This window comes from Syngnathus typhle, linkage group LG18, assembly GCF_033458585.1.
Source record: "Syngnathus typhle isolate RoL2023-S1 ecotype Sweden linkage group LG18, RoL_Styp_1.0, whole genome shotgun sequence".
Taxonomy (NCBI): Eukaryota; Metazoa; Chordata; class Actinopteri; order Syngnathiformes; family Syngnathidae; genus Syngnathus; species Syngnathus typhle.
In genome coordinates, this window is record NC_083755.1 from 7,244,311 (window position 1) to 7,262,495 (window position 18,185).

The window sequence follows — 18,185 nt, forward strand, 5'->3', positions numbered from 1 at the left end:
TGAAAGATGTCACCAAAGTTTGAATCCATCTAAGCAGAGTGAAGAATTATTTCTCCAAATCAGGTTGAAGTTGTTTGTCAACAGGTTGATGTCAAAGAAAGTCGTGAAAGAGTGACATGATTTTATTTGGAAGGTCAAACCGAAAAAGGTCATTAGGATTGCCGAACGTCACATCCGGCATGCAGGTGATTCCAATTGGAACCTCCGCCGACCCACTGACCGGATGCGTTAGCTTTACCGCGGGTAAGTGTGCACACGAGCAAACCTTTGCCATTTGTTGCAGTTTGTCACTCATCCAATGACTTTTCCAGCAGAGGTCGACAGAAGCCTTCTCGTTCTTTCTCAGGTGAGTTTTGTCGATTGCAGTGAAACGCGGTAGGAGCCACAAACGGCTGTTGTGCTACTTGTGTTGCTGCTGCGGTGCTGTTCGTGTTGCAGCTATATTTAAGTATATCTAAAATAGTGTGTGTTTGTTTCAGATGTGCAAAACTTCGTGTACATTATCACAGTTCATCCGCCAGCCAAACTGGTGTATAGAAAACTTTCAGCCAGGATTCAGAGCGTCTTGCTCCCTTTATTTTCATTCAGTGTTAAACACGAATGAAACAACAAAAACACTTAGTTTCTTCTACGAGTGTTCTTCTTCTAAACAATAATAAAATAATAATAAAGTTGTTCAACAAAACAACGCGAACGTCTCTCAAACTCAGGCGTTGTCAAGTCGCATCAACGGAAATATGCGCAACTTCCGGTGTATTCCAAAATAAATCTCCGCTTTGCTTCCGAACGACAAATGACTATGTATGCTTTCTTACATAGAAAACATTTCTTAGCATAAAATATACATGAAATAAATCAGTTTTAAGTACACAAACAATTCTAACATCAAGAAAACAAGTATTTCCATAGTCGTTGTAGACATGACAATTGATAATCAAACTGATGTTGGATTTTTCTCTTGCATTGCATCTATCAAATTAAACACCATTTATTATATTTCAAGTGCGGAGTAACAAACATCAGCTGTTGCGCTCCCCATTTGACCAAATCAGGTGCACTCAAAAGTAGTTGCGTTATTTTGCCAGTAGATGTCGCTCTTGCCATTATTATGACTGCGTTTGATTCGCACGACACCATCTAGCGACTCAGTACCGTAAGCAGCAGGGGGGGAAGGAAATCAAATCAGACAAGCGTGCAAAATACTCTAAACGTGCTTGGCAAAAAAAAAATAAAACAGAGTGGTGGTTGTGCACTGTTAATGACGCGCGGGGGGGGGGGGGGGGGGGGTTACTGATGACGTGAAAATGCTGCAGCATCTCTCCACCTCGTCCGTCAAGCGTACGCAGCTGGCGGCTGTTGCTTCCCTCCTCCCTTTTTACCAACTCCAGCAGGCAAGGGGCGGAGTCGAGACCTCACCACCATCACGCACACACACTGACATCTTGCATCCCGCACTCGCCGCACGCTCACAGTCAAGCATCTCGCCCGAGCGTCCGCAGCAGGAAAGCTCAGCCGTGTCGTCCCGCCTCAGGATGGATGCATTCATGAAAGGCTTCTCCATGGCCAAGGAGGGGGTGGTGGCTGCCGCTGAGAAGACTAAAGCCGGCATGGAGGAGGCTGCGGCCAAGACCAAGGAAGGGGTGATGTATGTCGGTAAGACAACGCCAATGGTGCTGCAGAGGCTGGTTAACGTCTCGCTTGCGGGATTTGACGGGCTAAAAGGAGATTTTCTCTTCTGTTAATTTGCTTAGCAATAACGTCCTTGGACTATTGAGTCACCTCTCAAGGTTACATGGAGGCTTTCTTGGCCTTCTCTTGAAGGAGGGAGGGCACACAAGTGTGGGTTACAACGTGAAGATGAGGGAGATAGGCACTGCGTCACCTCATCCATGTGTCGCTTGCGTGCCGCTCCGATGACTTATCACTTTCCGCTCGGCCCCTCTCCTACTGTAAAAAAAGCAGATGGGGTGGGGTGGGGTGGGTTGGGGTGGGGAGGATTACATGCAAAATGCACCAATTATATGCTTACAACAGTCAATCCGCATGCTTTGATGCCCTTCTTTCGGGAATGCCACACGAACACGCGAGCGGAGGAAAAAGAAGCGGTATCGTTGCGTCCATTTGCGGGAGTGTGTACGATGCAGCAGTGTGGGTCCGCGGGCGGGCACAAGGCCGGCGGCGCATGTGGCGAGGGGCTGCTACGTTTATTTAGAAAGTGGATGGGTTGAAACTTTGTCTTTGCTTCTCTTGGTCAGGTAACAAGACAAAGGAAGGCGTTGTGTCGTCAGTAAACACCGGTAGGTACATTCACGCGTGACGGAAGCTTTTAAGAGCCGGCCTCAAATAAAGTCTCCCTCCCAGTGGCCAACAGGACCGTGGACCAGGCCAACATCGTGGCGGACACGGCCGTCAGCGGCGCCAACGAGGTGTCGCAGGCGGCCACGGAGGGCGTGGAGAACATCGCCGCGTCCACCGGCGTTTTGAATCAGGTGGGTTACCGTGGTGACCGCATCCTCACTTGGGCGACCGTTGATCTCACAGCTATTTCTCTCCAACTGTTTGTTTGCATCTGAAAAATGGCCTCACCTGAGCTTTTCTCTTCCCCCCTCAGGGAGAATATGGAGGGATGGAACAAGGCGGCGAAGGCGGAGAGGTAAGATGAAATATGGAACTACATTTTTTTTTATCAATTTCAGTTCAGATATTTCGATTTGAGATGAATGACATATTTCATCCTTACTCGGATTACTTTGCTTGACTGTCTAATCTCTCTTCTATCAGGGTTATTAGTTCCTGCCAGGGCCCGCTCTCCAGCGGCCCCTCGCTCCCTCCCTCCCCTTCTTCGCCCTCGGCCTCGCTCAGCTCAGCGGGAGTCAAGGTGTTTGTTTTTTTTGTTTTTTTTCTTTCCTTCATTTTATTTATGCAATTTTTTGAGACTTTCACCGGAACCAAACCCGTGCGGGTGGAACTCTTCCGGAAGCAGCATCCTCCTCGCCTCCCATGTCGTCCCCCATTACGCGCCCTGATCCTGGAAACAAAACGAGACACACATGCATGAGACACACACACACACACACCTTAATTGGCAATAAAAAATACGAGAAGAAAAGGCTTTTAAATGAGCAATAAAGAATACGTCACCATAAGACTTATTTTTTTGTGTGCACTTACCTCTTTGCATGGCACCATCACGGAGGAAGCTTTAATGATGAAGTTGTTTGGCAGCATTTTCACACCAAGTGGGTGTCAGCAGTAACAAGTGTGTGCTCTTCCAAGGCCAGACATGAGACGACTGCATGATGCCTTATTAAGCAAACTGACACACACGCATACAAATAAACACAGTTTAAGTTGGCATCATTGCTAATTTTATAAAGTGTAAAAGTGAAATAAATTTTTGTCGTTGATGTTGGAAACCACTTTTTGGTTGGTGTCTGCCTTTGTTATGAAGTGTAATTTATTATACGACACAAGATGCAAATGGCTATATGAAACACACCAATTATACGAGAGATTACAATCATACGAGATAATAGGATATAGTTAACAGTACAAGAGTATTCCCGAGTATTACACATTTAATTGTAAATGACAATCATGTCTGCAAATCTCAATGGAATATATCTGGCTGTTCATGGTACAGAACACTCAGCATGGGTTGTCACTCTCCAGCACAGATTTAATGGGGCTATAATTCGTTCTGCATGCAACCCATGGGAACATTTTGTATTGCAAGTTATTAAAAAGTTGACATGACTCATTCGAAAGCCCAAAAGGTAAACAACCTGAAGAGCTACCTACTCAATGAAGCGGAAGTGTACGGTAGCCGAATTATGGCTTTCGGTTGTCATGCGATTGTGGCAAGTTAACGAGTCCCTCACGTCGGTACTGCTAGATCGAACGAGTGAAATGTGTTTCTCATTTGTAGTTGATATTATTCGGAGCAGTTTTGTCATGGAGATTTCATTTGAAGGCAAGGCTCTGGTCACCGGGGCAGGAAAAGGTAAACACAATAGCAAAAAGACTGCTATTATTATTATTATTATTATTATTATTTTGCGCCATATACTGACTGTCCGCTGTATGCACAATTGCTCCATTTCGACCATGTTGGGCTGATTAATTAATTAATTAATTAATTAAACTTAATTTATTATAATTTATAATTTAGAAAAACTTAATAATTTAATTAATTTATTTATTTATTTATTTATTTATTTATTTATTTAGTTATTCACTGCTCTTATTTATTCATTGTATGTGCCTTCTTGTTTTTACTTTTTGTATTGTTTACTTTTGGTAGTGTATTGTACATAGAGGTCGTCTGGTCAAGGATGAAAAAGAAAAATTGACATGGTCATTTTACGCTGGGTTACATACAAGTGAATGGCGGCACTGCCATCTTGCGGTAGCCTTGCGTCATTACATGAACCGCTTCATGAACGAGTCAAAAGCCTGTATGTTTCATATCATATGACGTACGTATTTAATTCTGCTTATGTGTTGGTATTTCAAACTAAACAAATATACAGTAAACTACTCATATGTTCAAGTTCTAATAACCATATTGTAACTGAAGTGGAATGATATTTTCACTAAAGAAAGAGCAATGCTGAAATGGAAATGGACATGTTCATTTTACGCTGTGTTACATACAAGTGAATGGGGGCACTGCCATCTTGTGGTGGGGTAGCGTCATTACATAAACCACTTTATTGACGATAGTCAAAAGTTTATTATTAATTATTATTATTATATATTATTATTTTCATTACATATTACTATATTGCAATTATTCATATAATTTAATTAATATAATATATTAATTAAATTAATATATCATATTAATTTATACCATATATTAATTACATTACATTATTAATTAATATATCATATTAATTTATACCATATATTAATTACATTAATATATTATATTAATTAAATTATATGGATAATTGCAATATAGTAATATGTAATGAAAATAATAATATATAATAATAATTATATATATATATTATATATATATATCCATATATAAATATATAATTTATATAATGATTTATAGTGGTAATTTCTGTATAGATTGTATTGTAATTATTATTATTATTAGTATTATATATTATTATTTTCATCAAATATTATTATATTATCAGTTTAATTAATATTGGGCTTTTGACTATCCTTAATAAAGCCATTCATGTAATGACGCTAACTTACCACGAGATGGCAGTGCCCCCATTCACTTGTATGTAACCCAGCGTAAAATGGACATGTCCATTTCCATTTCATCATTGCTCTTTCTTTAATGACAATATCATTTTAGTTCAGTTACAATATGGTTATTTGAACTTAAACATATGAGTATTTAATTGTACATTTAAAATATCATCACATAAGCAGAATTAAATAAATACGTACGTCGTACGATATTAAACATATAGGCTTTTGACTCTAGTTTATGAAGCGGTTCATGTAATGACGGCAAGCTACCGCAAGATGGCAGTGCCCCCATTCACTTGTATGTAACCCAGCGTAAAATGAACATGTCCATTTCCATTTTTTTCCTTTTGACCAGGCGTCCTCTATGTATAATACACTATTAAATAAAAAACAGCGGGATTTCCCCGCCAAAGTGGGAGAATGGTTTATAACTTTACCCGGTGTTCGGGAGACCATGGTTCGAGCCCCACACGAAGCGGACTTTGAGCTAAAGTTTGCATAGCATAAGACTCGAATCATGTTCTCCTGCGCACAAGGCAAAGGCTTTTCCTACTACACCATTGAGTAAATGGTAGCAGCAATGGTAAGCATTGAACAAGTGGAAATTCTTCAGTACACTTCCAAAAAAAAGGTGCCGGGTTTCGCTGGCAAAATGGCATAATGGTTTTTAACTTTACCCGGTGTTCGGGAGACTATGGTTCGAGCCCCACACGAAGCGGACTTTGAGCTAAAGTTTGCGTAGTGTGAGACTCGAACTCGGTTCTCCCGAACAGAAGGCAAAAGCGTTAACCATTACACCAGTTGGTGTTCTGCAAAATTTTGGTGATTTGGTAATTTTATCCAATACGTGAGTCATATGCTATAAATACGTAAATAAACTTAGAAAATTTCAACGCTAAAATGGCAGAATGGTTCACGACATGGGTTGGTGTCCAGCAGCCTCGGGTTCGAGACCTGCTCTTTGCAGCTTTTGCAAATTAAATAGAGCGATACATAAGAATCGAACCCGCCTCTCCCAAACTCCAGGGAAAAGCTATAACCACTCGGCCATTCGAGATCTTACATTCGACGGTCAAGTACTTGTAATTGAAGGTTATTCTGAACCTTTATTGCAGATATCTTCATGATCTGGAACAATAGACAAAATTCTTTTGTCAACATCCAGGCTACAATGGTCGAGGGGATAACACCATTGCCTCCGAACTTTGCAGTGCTGGTTCGAGGCCCGAACCCTCCAGAGATTTGTCTTGGCAGTTTTTCTCTCGCATTAGGGCCTGTTTGAAAGGTTTTTTTTTTTCTTTTTTTTCTTCTTCTAATGACGTCATCACAAAAAGAGTATAAAAGGCGTCATGAACGCGACGCTCATTCTGACACTCACCACTGACAGCGAGAGCCACGTTGCTCTGGTCCACCTGCTGCGCCGGCCGTACAACAGCGTGTAAAAGTGACAAGGTGGGTGTTCAACTTTTGTTAGACCTTTTGAAACTAACTACTTTTGCTCTCTTTCAGCGTCTAGTTGCACTTTGGGCGTGCTTCCATCTTGCAAGCTCAAAAGTTTGCAGAAGCTAGCGTTAGCAGTTAACATCTCCGACAACCACCAAAAAGCATTTATCTGGCGTGCAACTAAACAATTGAAGCATTCAACGGTGGGTGAGTACATGCACATTTTGCAAACTGAGGCACGCACCGTGTGGAAAGATGACTAACCCTATTTTTGCACAAACATTTAGCAACGTCTGGACGACAGCGCCGTTTGGCCGAAGGTAAGTAGACATAGCAGCATTTGCATGAATCCACCAGAGAATTACTGAAACAGGTATTTCGATGAATTCGTGTTAATATTCGACTTTCTGTCTGCAGGTGCAAACCCTCAAAACGAGCCCGTCATGGCCGACTGACTTTGTGAGTTTTAAAGTCAACTCTTTCAATCCACTGCGTTAATAGTCTTCTCATTTCTGTCCCCAGGCAGGCCTGCATCTGGCACCGAGGGAACAGGCTGACTGCAAAGTGGCAAAAAAAGAATATTAGCAAGGCATCTTGTCAAATTGACTAAAGCAAACATTTGTTCTTTTTCTTTTGTCTGCAGGGTCCAAAATGGCTCCCTTGCAGTCCTCGCATGACTTCATGGGACACTTGCAGGTCTACTCTTGCTCAATTTGCTTGTTAGGCTGAAAATGTAAAAGCAGAATGGTTGTAACTTTACCTTGTCTTTCAGACCAGCGAGCTGTAGTTGGAGAGACGTCCGGTGCTGCCCTCCATTCATCACTGGTGAAACACGCACGTGTCCAAATGTTTGACACATGTCAAACATTTTAGCATGTTCTTTGTCTTTAATCCACTAGGTGGTGCCAAAGGACCTAGCTTCTGTAGCATGGTGAAGATCTAAATTGTTTTAATCTTGTGTCATCATCAACCTCTTGTCCAGGTGATTATAAACTTGGTATTGTTTAAAAGCACTTACCTGCTTTGCTTTTTATGCCTCCCTCTTCCTGCAGAACACTTTCCAGTAAAGATGCAGTTGGGACATCCGCTACCTACTGGCCAAAGATAAAAGCCCTGTAAAGCCATGCAGAGGTACTTCCAGGTTGTCTCCATTTTCAGAGTTGACACACAAATAAAATATACTAAATGGCAGCTTGATTGGTTTGTGTTGTGTGCAGGTATCCATCCTGGAGAATTTTTACATTTCAGGAACTCTGCCTGTGAAACAGCAACTCTCTGCTTCCACTCTACAGTAAAAAACAAAAGCAGTAAACTTAAATGCAGTCCTTGTGTCAATCAGTGTTCCTTTTTCTTTCCAGGCAGAGGTGGCAAATCCAGGTCCAGAAAGTGAAAAGCCTGCCACAATTTGTCTTCAGCCTCTGACCTCGTTCATCTGGATCTGTGCTGCCTGAAGAGCCCCCGCTGGTAAGGGAAAGAAAGTAAATGACATTTTAGCAAACCTGTTTATAAATTTGAATAACTTTTTTTTTTTTTTTTTTTTTGTCCAGTGTGGGTCACCAGCCGCTCGTAGCGGAAGCTGAGGATAAGTGCAAAGCTACATACCAGCAGCCCTTTCTTATTTGCTCAGCTCTAAGGCAACCTGAGAAGTGAGGCACTTTATATCCTCCTCATTGCACACTTATCTTTATTCCAATAATTTCTTTCTGCTGTTTTCTGACAGGAAGCAAAGAACAAAATCAACTTCTTGAGTCATGCAGCAAGGAACAAAATTGACTTCCTGGTCATGCAGCTTGCAGTACGCGGTGCCATAAACAACTCAATTTGTGCACTGGTATGTATCATGCCAAAAAATTTCCACACGAAATGTTGACTTAGCTTTTTACCTACCAAATTCTTTTTGTCTCAGGTCCACGCATGGCGTACCACTCGTCCCACCGGCCGACCACTCGTCGCACCGGCCGACCACTCGTCGCACCGGCCGACCACTCGTCCCACCGGCCGACCACTCGTCCCACCGGCCGACCACTCGTCCCACCGGCCGACCACTCGTCCCACCGGCCGACCACTCGTCCCACCGGCCGACCACTCGTCCCACCGGCCGACCACTCGTCCCACCGGCCGACCACTCGTCCCACCGGCCGACAAGCAGACTGCCATTCAACTTGTTACTTTGTTGTGATTGTTTACTCTGCAAAAGAAATAAAGTTTATTACAAATAATACAAACTTTACACTCTTCATTTTCAATCACAACTTAAACACTAAAAATTATTTTCTTTCCAATACAATATTTAAAAAAAAAATTTCCCCCCTAAACATTTCCTGATTTTTTTTTTTTTACGGAATTTTTTTTTTCTAGTGAAATTTTTTGAGAAAAGGGGTGGGGCTACGACCGGAATACTGCTTTATGATTGGCTGAGAGCTCTAAAACTGGGCGGAGTCAGGAGAATAAAAGGCTTTGATTGGTCGACAAGGGGGCGTGGATATGCAAATGAGGTCGTCTGTGATTGGTTGCTTTAAAGTGGGCGTGGTTCCCTAAAAATGAAGCAATTCCATTGGTCAGATGTGCACAGATGTGAAAATGCTGCATTCTGATTGGCTGTCAGAAAGTGGGCGTGGCTATGCAAATTTTGAGCCAAGCCGTGATTGGCCAGGCTGAATTTGGGCAGGGCCAGGAGGCGGGCAAAGTGGCACTTAGGTTTTGGAAAGCTCTTTTCAGCTTGGAGTTGAGTGTTTGCCTTCAGCCACTGAACAGAGCCAAGTGTTTGACTGCTTCTCTGTCTTCACATGACTCAAAGTGACTGCAATTGTACAATTGCATCACTTTGACTCATGTGCACACAGAGCAAAGCAGCAAAGACGTGTCTGTTGCAGTGACACTCACCTCAAGGCTGAAAACTTGGGTGGACACTTAGGTTTTCAAACAGTACTTTGCCAATGCAGTGACCACCAAGCACAAAAAACTTCAAATGAGCAAATTTGCTCATGAATCACAAAGACTCGCATTCCACTTGAACAATTTATTGAATAGAAAAGCAGTTTGAAAAGGCCCTGCCTGCATGGAAACAGATTAAGTAGTTGATGAGCTCAGGTATAACGTCACTTACTTCTCGTGGCAGGCACTAGGGGGAAGGTGAGCACACGCAAACAGTGCAAACATCTCTCACTGGGACAAAACCTAAGTGCCAGGTACTCCACAGTACTACCACCACTCACTTTTGGAGACATTTTTCCATGACACTGACGCAAACCAAATCAGTTAAATATATGTTTCTGACTAACTTGGTTTGCATCAATGTCATCAAAAAACACATCCAGACGAGTGTGATGATGATGATATTGTGCAGTACCTGGCACTTAGGTTTTATGAGAGATGTCAGCTGCTTGCATGTGCTCACCTTCTCCCTGGTGTGTCATGACAATATGACATCGCACATCAGCTCCTCAAGCACATAACATTACCAACTAATACACAATTTTTTTTATTTTTTATATATGTATATTTTTAAATTTAGGTCATATGATTTGAACAAAGTGGTACACTTTCACTTTTCGCGTGTGCCAACTATGATCAAAAACATACTTTATAAGTTAAAATGCACGTGCATTTTTTAAAACGAAACTTCTTACATTGACATGTAACTTTAACGACTGTAGAGCAATTATTTTGTTTCTTTTTACTGTGGCCCAAATAATCAACGGGACAAGGTCCACCTTGCTAGTCACCAGAGGCATAATGCTACATGGAAAATGGGGAGGTACCTTTCGAAATATGCAGATAGACGACCAGCAGCCGACGTGGAGCCTCCAGTCTTCAAGTTGGACATGGAAAAACATAGAAAAACAACGTTGAAGTCAAACGTTTTCGTTGTTGACCCTTTGATTGACAGCCGAGTGAGTGGTGCTTGTGGGCGTGCTAGCTAAAGCTCCACCTCTTGTTTCGCGAGAACAAGCGAGTTTCCAATGACGTAACGACTAACAATGATTCTCCTTTCATGTCATTGTTTACATGTACGCATTTACATACATACAGCAAGTATAAGAGCTTGGAAAAAGTTGACATGAATCACTCGAAAGCCCAAAAGGCATCAACCTGAAGAGCTAGCTGCTCACCGAAGCGGAAGTGTACGGTAGCCGAGAAAGGTCAATTCAAATCTCCAAAAAGCGCGTCTTTGGCAGCCTGCAGAAAAGACACTCCCACATCATGCATACAACACAAGTTCGGATGATATCGTAAACACGCATCAAGAAATGCTCAAAACCTAGTTAAAAAACCGGCCTTGTCAGAAAATAATATTCTGTCATATTGTTTGACTTTCATATAAATTTCCCGTGCCAACTATGATCAAAAATATACTTTTCAAGTTAACATGCACGTGCATTTTTCAAAAGGATACTTCTTACATTGACATGTAACTTTAACGACTGTAGAGCAATTATTTTGTTTCTTTTTACTGTGGCCCAAATAATCAACGGGACAAGGTCCACCTTGCTAGTCACCAGAGGGATAATGCTACATGGAAAATGGGGAGGTACCTTTTGAGATATGCAGATAGACGACCAGCAGCCGACGTGGAGCCTCCAGTCTTCAAGTTGGACATGGAAAAACATAGAAAAACAATATTGAAGTCAAACGTTTTCGTTGTTGACCCATAGATTGACAGCCGAGTGAGTGCTGCTTGTGGGCGTGCTAGCTAAAGCTCCACCTCCGGTTTCACGAGAACAAGAGAGTTTCCAATGACGTAACGACTAACAATGATTCTCCTTTCATGTCATTGTTTACATGTATGCATATACATACATACAGCAAATCGAGAGCTTCGAAAAAGTTGACATGACTCATTCGAAAGCCCAAAAGGTAACAACCTGAAGAGCTACCTGCTCACCGAAGCGGAAATGTACGGTAGCCGAGAAAGGTCAATTCAAATCCCCCAAAAGCGCGTCTTTGGCAGCCTGCAGAAAAGACACTCCCACATCATGCATACAACACTAGTTCGGATAATATGGTAAACACGCATAAAGAAATGCTCAAAACCTAGTTAAAAAAACGGCCTTGTCAGAAAATAATATTCTGTCATATTGTTTGACTTTCATACAAATTTGTGTTGTACCTTTGATCAAGTTTGACAGTGATCGTAAATTATTTAAAATAATTTATATGGGGCCGGTAGCAAAGCCCAGTTTGCCCATTAACTTGGGAGCCAAACGGAACCGAGGGACGCCCCTTCCTGACTACTACGGTGCACGACTGCGCCTTCCGTGCTTGCACTACCCTGGTAAGCACAATAACTTACATTTTTGCAGAAACGCACATTTTCTGTTTAAATGATGAATTATGGCTTTCGGTTGTCATGCGATCGTGGCAAGTTAACGAGTCCTTCACGTCGATACTGCTAGATCGAACGAGTGAAATGTGTTTCTCATTTGCACTTGATATTATTTCATTTGAAGGCAGGGCTCTGGTCACCGAGGCAGGAAAAGGTAAACACAATAGCAAAAAGACTGCTATTATTATTATTATTATTATTATTATTATTATTATTATTATTATTATTATTATTATTATTATTATTATTATTATTATTATTATTATTATTATTATTATTATTATTTTGCGCTATATACTGACTGTCCGCTGTATGCACAATTGCTCCATTTCGACTATGTTGCGCTTATTTATTTATTTATTTATTTATTTATTTATTTATTTATTTATTTATTTATTTATTTATTTATTTATTTATTTATTTATTTATTTATTTATTTATTTATTTATTTATTTATTCACTGCTCTTAACTATTCATTGTATGTGTCTTCTTGTTTTTAGTTTTTGTATTGTACTTGAATGTTTTGTTTGTCCGTGGACAAATATATATATATATATATATATATATATATATATATATATATATATATATATATAATATGTAATATGTCTTGTCACCGTGGGATAGTAGAAAACGCAATTTCGATCTCTTTGTGTGTCTTGACATGTGAAGAAATTGACAATAAAACAGACTTTGACTTTATTATTATTATTATTATTATTTTCATTAAATAATATTATATTATAATTTTAATTAATATTGGGCTTTTGACTATCTTAATAAAGCGGTACATGTAATGACGGCACGCTACCGTGAGATGGCAGTGCCCCCATTCACTTGTTTGTAACCCCGCGTAAAATGAACATGGAAATTTTTCCTTTTCGACCAGACGTCCTCTATGTTTAGTACACTACCAAAAAGAAAGGGTCGGATTTCCCTGCCGAAATGGCAGAATGGTTTATAACTTTACCCAGTGTTCAAGAGACTATGGTTCGAGCCCCACACGAAGCGGACTTTGAGCTAAAGTTTTCATAGCATAAGACTCGAATCATGTTCTCCTGCGCACAAGGCAAAGGTTTTTCCTACTACACCATTGAGTAAATGGTAGCAGCAATGGTAAGCATTGAGCAAGTGGAAATTCTTTGGTACACTTCCAAAAAAAAAGTGCACGGTTTCGCTGGCAAAATGGCATAATGGATTTTAACTTTAACCGGTGTTCGGGAGACTATGGTTCGAGCCTCACACGAAGCGGACTTTGAGCTAAAGTTTGCGTAGTGTGAGACTCGAACTCGGTTCTCCCGAACATAAGGCAAAAGCGTTAGCCATTACACCAGTTGGTGTTCTGCAAAATTTCGAAGATTTGGTAATTTTATCCATTACGTGAGACATATGCTATAAATACGTAAAAAAACTTGGAAAATTCCAACGCCAAAATGGCAGAATGGTTCACGACATGGGTTGGTGTCCAGCATCCTCGGGTTCGAGACTTGCTCTTTGCAGCTTTTGCAAATTAAATAGAGCAACATATAAGAATCGAACTCGCTTCTCCCAAACTCAAGGGAAAAGCTATAACCACTCGGCTATTCGAGATCTTACAGTCGACGGTCAAGTGGTTGTAATTGAACGTTATTCTGAACCTTTATTGCAGATATCTTCATGATTTGGAACAATAGACAAATTTATTCTGTCAACATTCAGGGGACAATGGTCGAGGGGATAACATCATTGCCTCCGAACTTTGCAGTGCTGGTTCGAGGCCAGAACCCTCCAGAGAATTGTCTTGGCAGTTTTTCTCTCGCATTAGCGCCTGTTTGAAAGTTTTTTTTTCTTTTTTTCTTCTTCTAATGACGTCATCACAAAAAGAGTATAAAAGGCGTCAAGATCGCGACGCTCATTCTTGCACTCACCACTGACAGCGAGAGCCACGTTGCTCTGGTCCACCTGCTGCGCCGGCCGTACAACAGCGTGTAAAAGTGACAAGGTGGGTGTTCAACTTTTGTTAAACCTTTTGAAACTAACTGCTTTTGCTCTCTTTCAGCGTCTAGTTGCACTTTGGGCGTGCTTCCATCTTGCAAGCTCAAACGTTTGCAGAAGCTAGCGTTAGCAGTTAACATCTCCAACAACCACCAACACGCATTTATCTGGCGTGCAACCAAACAAAGTAAGCATTTAACGGTGGGTAAGTACATGTACATTTTGAAAACTGAAGCACGCATTGTGTGGAAAGATGACTAACCCTATTTTTGCACAAACATTTAGCAACGTCTGGACGACAGCGCCGTTTGGCCGAAGGTAAGTAGACATAGCAGCGTTTGCATGAATCCACCAGAGAATTACTGAAACAGGCATTTCGATGAATTCGTGTTAATATTCGACTTTCTGTCTGCAGGTGCAAACCCTCAAAACGAGCCCGTCATGGCCGACTGACTTTGTGAGTTTTAAAGTCAACTCTTTCAATCGACTGCTTCTAATTGTCTTCTCATTTCTGTCCCCAGGCAGGCTTGCATCTGGAACAGAGGGAGCAGGTTGAATGCAAAGTGGCAAAAAAAATTTATTAGCAAGGCATCTTGTCAAATTGACTGAAGCAAACATTTGTTCTTTTTCTCTTGTCTGCAGGGTCCAAAATGGCCACCTTGCAGTCTTCTCATGGCTTCATGGGACACTTGCAGGTCTACTCTTGCTCAATTTGCTTGTTAGGCTCAAAAATGTAAAAGCAGAATGATTGTAACATTACCGTGTCTTTCAGACGAGCGAGCTGTGGTTGGAGAGACGTCCGGTGGTGCCCTCCATTCGTCACTGGTGAAACACGCACGCGTCCAAATGTTTGACACATGTCAAACATTTCCGCATGTTATTTGTCTTTTGTCCACTAGGTGGTGCCAAAGGACCTAGCTTCTGTAGCATGGCTCTCCTGGTGTGTATCTACAAGGTTTTGAACCTGTGGAATCATCAACCTCTTGTCTGACCTGCTGATAGGTGACTACAAACTTGGCATTATTTAAAAACACTTGGGTGCTTTTTTTTAAGCCTCCCTCTTTCTGCAGAGCACTTTCCAGTAAAGATGCAGTTGGGAATCCGCTACCTGCTGGCCAAAGATAAAAGCTCTCCAAAACCATGCAACCTTGAGGTTGTCTCCATTTTCAGAGTTGACACACAAATAAAATTTACTAAATGGCAGCTTGATTGGTTGGTGTTGTGTGCAGGTGTCAATCCTGGAGAATATTCCCGACATTTCAGGAACTCTGCCTGTGCACCAGCGACTGGCTGCTTCCACTCTACAGTAAAAAACAAAAGCAGTTAACTTAAATGAAGTCGTTGTGACAATTTCCTTTTTCTTTCCAGGCAGAGGTGGCAAATCCAGGTCCAGAAAGTGAAAACCCTGCCACAGTTTGTCTTACACCTCCGAGCGCGTACACCTGGGTCTGTGCTGCCTGAAAAGCTCTCCGCTGGTAAGGGAAGGAAAGTAAATTACATTTTAGCATACCTGTTTCAAAATTTGAATAACTGGTTGGTTTTTCTTTTTTTTTGTCCAGTGTGGGGCATTCTCTGGTTGTCGCGGAAGCTGAGGACAAGAGCAAAGCCGCATACCAGCAGCACCTTGGTGTTCTTATTTACTCGGCGCTAAGGCAACCTGAGAAGTGAGGCAATTTAAATGCTCCTCATTACACACTTATCTTTATTCCAATAATTTTTTTCTCCTATTTTCTGACAGGAAGCAAGAAACCAAATTTACTTCCTGGGTCATGCAGCAAGGAATGAAATTGGCTTGCTTGTCATGCAGCTTGCAGTACTCTGTGCCATAAACAACTCTACTTGCGCACTGGTATGTATCATGCCAAAACCTTTTCTGCACAAAATGTTGACTTAGCTTTTTACTTACCGATCACTTTTTGTCTCAGGTCCAGGCATGGTGCACCACTGGCCGACCACTCGTCCCACTTGGCAATGAGCAGACAGCCATTCAACTTGTTACTTTGTTGTGATTGATTGTTTACTCTGCAAAAGAAATAAAGCTTTATTACAAATAATGCAAACTTTCAACTCTATTTTCAAACATCACAACTTAAACTTTAAAACAAAACTAAAAATATTTCTTTCCAATAAAATATTTTTAATTTTTTTTCCCCCCTAAATAATTCCTGGATTTTTTTTTTTACCGATTTTTTTTTTTTTCTAGTGAAATCTTTTGAGAAAAGGGGCGGGATCTGACTGGAATATTGCTTTATGATTGGCTGAGAGCTCTAAAACTGGGCGGAGTCAGGAGAATAAAAGGCTTTGATTGGTCGACAAGAGGGCGTGGATATGCAAATGAGGTCCTCTGTGATTGGTTGCTTTAAAGTGGGCGTGGTTTCCTAAAAAGGAAGCAATTTGATTGGTCAGATGTGCACAGATGTGAAAATGCTGCATTCTGATTGGCTGTCAGAAAGTGGGCGTGGCTATGCAAATTTTGAGCCGAGCCGTGATTGGCCAGGCTGAATTTGGGCAGAGTTAGGAGGCGGGCAAAGTGGTACTTAGGTTTTGGAAGGTTCTTTTCAGCTTGGAGTTGAGTGTTTGCCTTCAGCCACTGAACTAAGTGTTTGACTGCTTCTCTCGGTCTCCCCATGACTCAAAGTGACTGCAATTGTACAATTGCATCACTTTGACTCGTGCACACAGAGCGAAGCAGCAAAAACTTGAGTCTGTTGCAGTGACACTCACCTCGAGGCTGAAAACTTGTGTGCATAGTAGTGGACACTTAGGTTTTGGAAGTGGCCAACTCAAGACTTCAAACAGCACCTTGCAAATGCAGTGACCACCAAGCACGAAAGACTTCAAATGAGCAAATTTGCTCATGATTCACAAAGACTCGCATTCCACTTGAACAATTTATTGAATAGAAAAGCAGTTTGAAAAGGCCCTGCCTGAATGCATGGAAGCAGCTGAAGTGCTTGATGAACTCAGGTATGATGTCACTTACTTTTCGTGGCAGACACATGCAAAAAATCTCTCACTGGGACAAAACCTAAGTGACAGGTACTGCACAGTACCACCACTCACTTTTGGACAAATTTTTCCATGACACTGACGCAAACCAAATCAGTTAAATATATGTTTCTGACTAACTTGGTTTGCATCAATGTCTTCAAAAAAACACATCCAGACGAGTGTGATGATGATGATATTGTGCAGTACCTGGCACTTAGGTTTTATGAGAGATGTCAGCTGCTTGCATGTGCTCACCTTCTCCCTGGTGTGTCATGACAATATGACATCGCACATCAGCTCCTCAAGCACATAACATTACCAACTAATACACAATTTTTTTTATTTTTTATATATGTATATTTTTAAATTTAGGTCATATGATTTGAACAAAGTGGTACACTTTCACTTTTCACGTGTGCCAACTATGATCAAAAGTTAAAATGCACGTGCATTTTTCAAAACGATACTTCTTACATTGACATGTAACTTTAACGACTGTAGAGCAATTATTTTGTTTCTTTTTACTGTGGCCCAAATAATCAACGGGACAAGGTCCACCTTGCTAGTCACCAGAGGCATAATGCTACATGGAAAATGGGGAGGTACCTTTTGAGATATGCAGATAGACGACCAGCAGCCGACGTGGAGCCTCCAGTCTTCAAGTTGGACATGGAAAAACATAGAAAAACAACGTTGAAGTCAAACGTTTTCGTTGATGACCCATTGATTGACAGCCGAGTGAGTGCTGCTTGTGGGCGTGCTAGCTAAAGCTCCACCTCTTGTTTCACGAGAGCTAGCGAGTTCCACTGACGTAACGACTAACAGTGATTCTCCTTTCAAGTCATTGTTTACATGTATGCATTTACATACATACAGCAAATCGAGAGCTTGGAAAAAGTTGACATGACTCACTCGAAAGCCCAAAAGGTAGCAACCTGAAGAGCTAGCTGCTCACTGAAGCGGAAGTGTACGGTAGCCGAGAAAGGTCAGTTCACTTCCCCAAAAAGCGCGTCTTTGGCAGCCTGCAGAAAAGACACTCCCACATCATGCATACAACACAAGTTCGGATGATATCGTAAACACGCATCAAGAAATGCTCAAAAACTAGTTAAAAAGACCGGCCTTGTCAAAAAATAATATTCTGTCATATTGATCGACTTTCATACAAATTTGTGTTGTACCTTTGATCAAGTTTGACAGTGATCGTAAATTATTTAAAATAATTTATAT

At 41.3% G+C, this 18,185-nt stretch overlaps 1 protein-coding gene and 4 long non-coding RNA genes across 22 annotated transcripts; 3 read left to right on the forward strand and 2 right to left on the reverse strand.

Moving 5' to 3' along the window:
• Nucleotides 1-166: 166 nt before the first annotated feature.
• Nucleotides 167-3,411, forward strand: LOC133142793 (synuclein-like). 2 transcript variants are annotated; one of them, XM_061264350.1, is made up of 7 exons: nucleotides 167-243; nucleotides 315-346; nucleotides 1,532-1,653; nucleotides 2,256-2,297; nucleotides 2,362-2,489; nucleotides 2,612-2,653; nucleotides 2,782-3,411. In XM_061264350.1, exons 3-7 carry the CDS (start codon nucleotides 1,533-1,535, stop codon nucleotides 2,788-2,790), a joined length of 342 nt encoding a protein of 113 aa, XP_061120334.1. In that variant the 5' UTR covers nucleotides 167-243; nucleotides 315-346; nucleotide 1,532; the 3' UTR covers nucleotides 2,791-3,411. The 2 variants fall into 2 exon arrangements, with proteins under 2 accessions (XP_061120334.1, XP_061120333.1); XM_061264349.1 differs by having other exon boundaries at nucleotides 174-243; nucleotides 1,389-1,653.
• Nucleotides 3,412-5,277: 1,866 nt separating this feature from the next.
• LOC133142796 (uncharacterized) lies at nucleotides 5,278-12,079 on the reverse strand. Of its 4 annotated transcripts, XR_009710271.1 has the most exons (8): nucleotides 11,549-12,079; nucleotides 11,199-11,248; nucleotides 10,776-10,842; nucleotides 10,425-10,474; nucleotides 8,551-8,851; nucleotides 7,682-8,124; nucleotides 7,424-7,602; nucleotides 5,278-7,220 (listed from the first exon to the last, which is right to left on the reverse strand). It is a non-coding gene; the product is annotated as an uncharacterized LOC133142796 (long non-coding RNA). The 4 variants fall into 4 exon arrangements; XR_009710269.1 differs by having other exon boundaries at nucleotides 11,199-12,076; XR_009710270.1 differs by lacking the exon at nucleotides 10,776-10,842 and having other exon boundaries at nucleotides 11,199-12,075.
• Nucleotides 6,536-8,708, forward strand: LOC133142797 (uncharacterized). 9 transcript variants are annotated; one of them, XR_009710272.1, is made up of 13 exons: nucleotides 6,536-6,672; nucleotides 6,730-6,870; nucleotides 6,951-6,983; nucleotides 7,081-7,122; nucleotides 7,186-7,359; nucleotides 7,436-7,488; nucleotides 7,563-7,645; nucleotides 7,716-7,794; nucleotides 7,881-7,954; nucleotides 8,022-8,127; nucleotides 8,211-8,309; nucleotides 8,384-8,494; nucleotides 8,570-8,708. It is a non-coding gene; the product is annotated as an uncharacterized LOC133142797 (long non-coding RNA). The 9 variants fall into 9 exon arrangements; XR_009710279.1 differs by having other exon boundaries at nucleotides 7,563-7,594; XR_009710274.1 differs by having other exon boundaries at nucleotides 7,190-7,359.
• A 1,516-nt stretch (nucleotides 12,080-13,595) lies between the features above and the next one.
• On the reverse strand, nucleotides 13,596-17,974 carry LOC133142794 (uncharacterized). 3 transcript variants are annotated; one of them, XR_009710263.1, is made up of 4 exons: nucleotides 17,868-17,974; nucleotides 17,562-17,611; nucleotides 15,871-15,986; nucleotides 13,596-15,552 (listed from the first exon to the last, which is right to left on the reverse strand). It is a non-coding gene; the product is annotated as an uncharacterized LOC133142794 (long non-coding RNA). The 3 variants fall into 3 exon arrangements; XR_009710262.1 differs by having other exon boundaries at nucleotides 13,596-14,497; nucleotides 14,725-15,986; XR_009710261.1 differs by having other exon boundaries at nucleotides 13,596-15,986.
• LOC133142795 (uncharacterized) lies at nucleotides 13,855-16,024 on the forward strand. Of its 4 annotated transcripts, XR_009710265.1 has the most exons (14): nucleotides 13,855-13,971; nucleotides 14,029-14,151; nucleotides 14,250-14,282; nucleotides 14,380-14,421; nucleotides 14,486-14,515; nucleotides 14,607-14,659; nucleotides 14,737-14,789; nucleotides 14,864-14,966; nucleotides 15,035-15,117; nucleotides 15,194-15,270; nucleotides 15,333-15,439; nucleotides 15,524-15,628; nucleotides 15,703-15,813; nucleotides 15,890-16,024. It is a non-coding gene; the product is annotated as an uncharacterized LOC133142795 (long non-coding RNA). The 4 variants fall into 4 exon arrangements; XR_009710266.1 differs by having other exon boundaries at nucleotides 14,029-14,165; nucleotides 14,737-14,966; XR_009710264.1 differs by having other exon boundaries at nucleotides 14,737-14,966.
• Nucleotides 17,975-18,185: the final 211 nt, after the last annotated feature.

What these genes read in the sequence shown, in the direction of transcription:
- LOC133142793 (XM_061264349.1), top strand. Translation starts at nt 180, where the DNA reads ATGCAGGTGATTCCAATTGGAACCTCCGCCGACCCACTGACCGGATGC. An exon ending in ATGCGTTAGCTTTACCGCGG is followed by an intron (nt 244 to 314) that starts GTAAGTGTGCAC and finishes CTTTTCCAGCAG; the next exon opens with AGGTCGACAGAAGCCTTCTC. An exon ending in GGAAGGGGTGATGTATGTCG is followed by an intron (nt 1,654 to 2,255) that starts GTAAGACAACGC and finishes TCTCTTGGTCAG; the next exon opens with GTAACAAGACAAAGGAAGGC.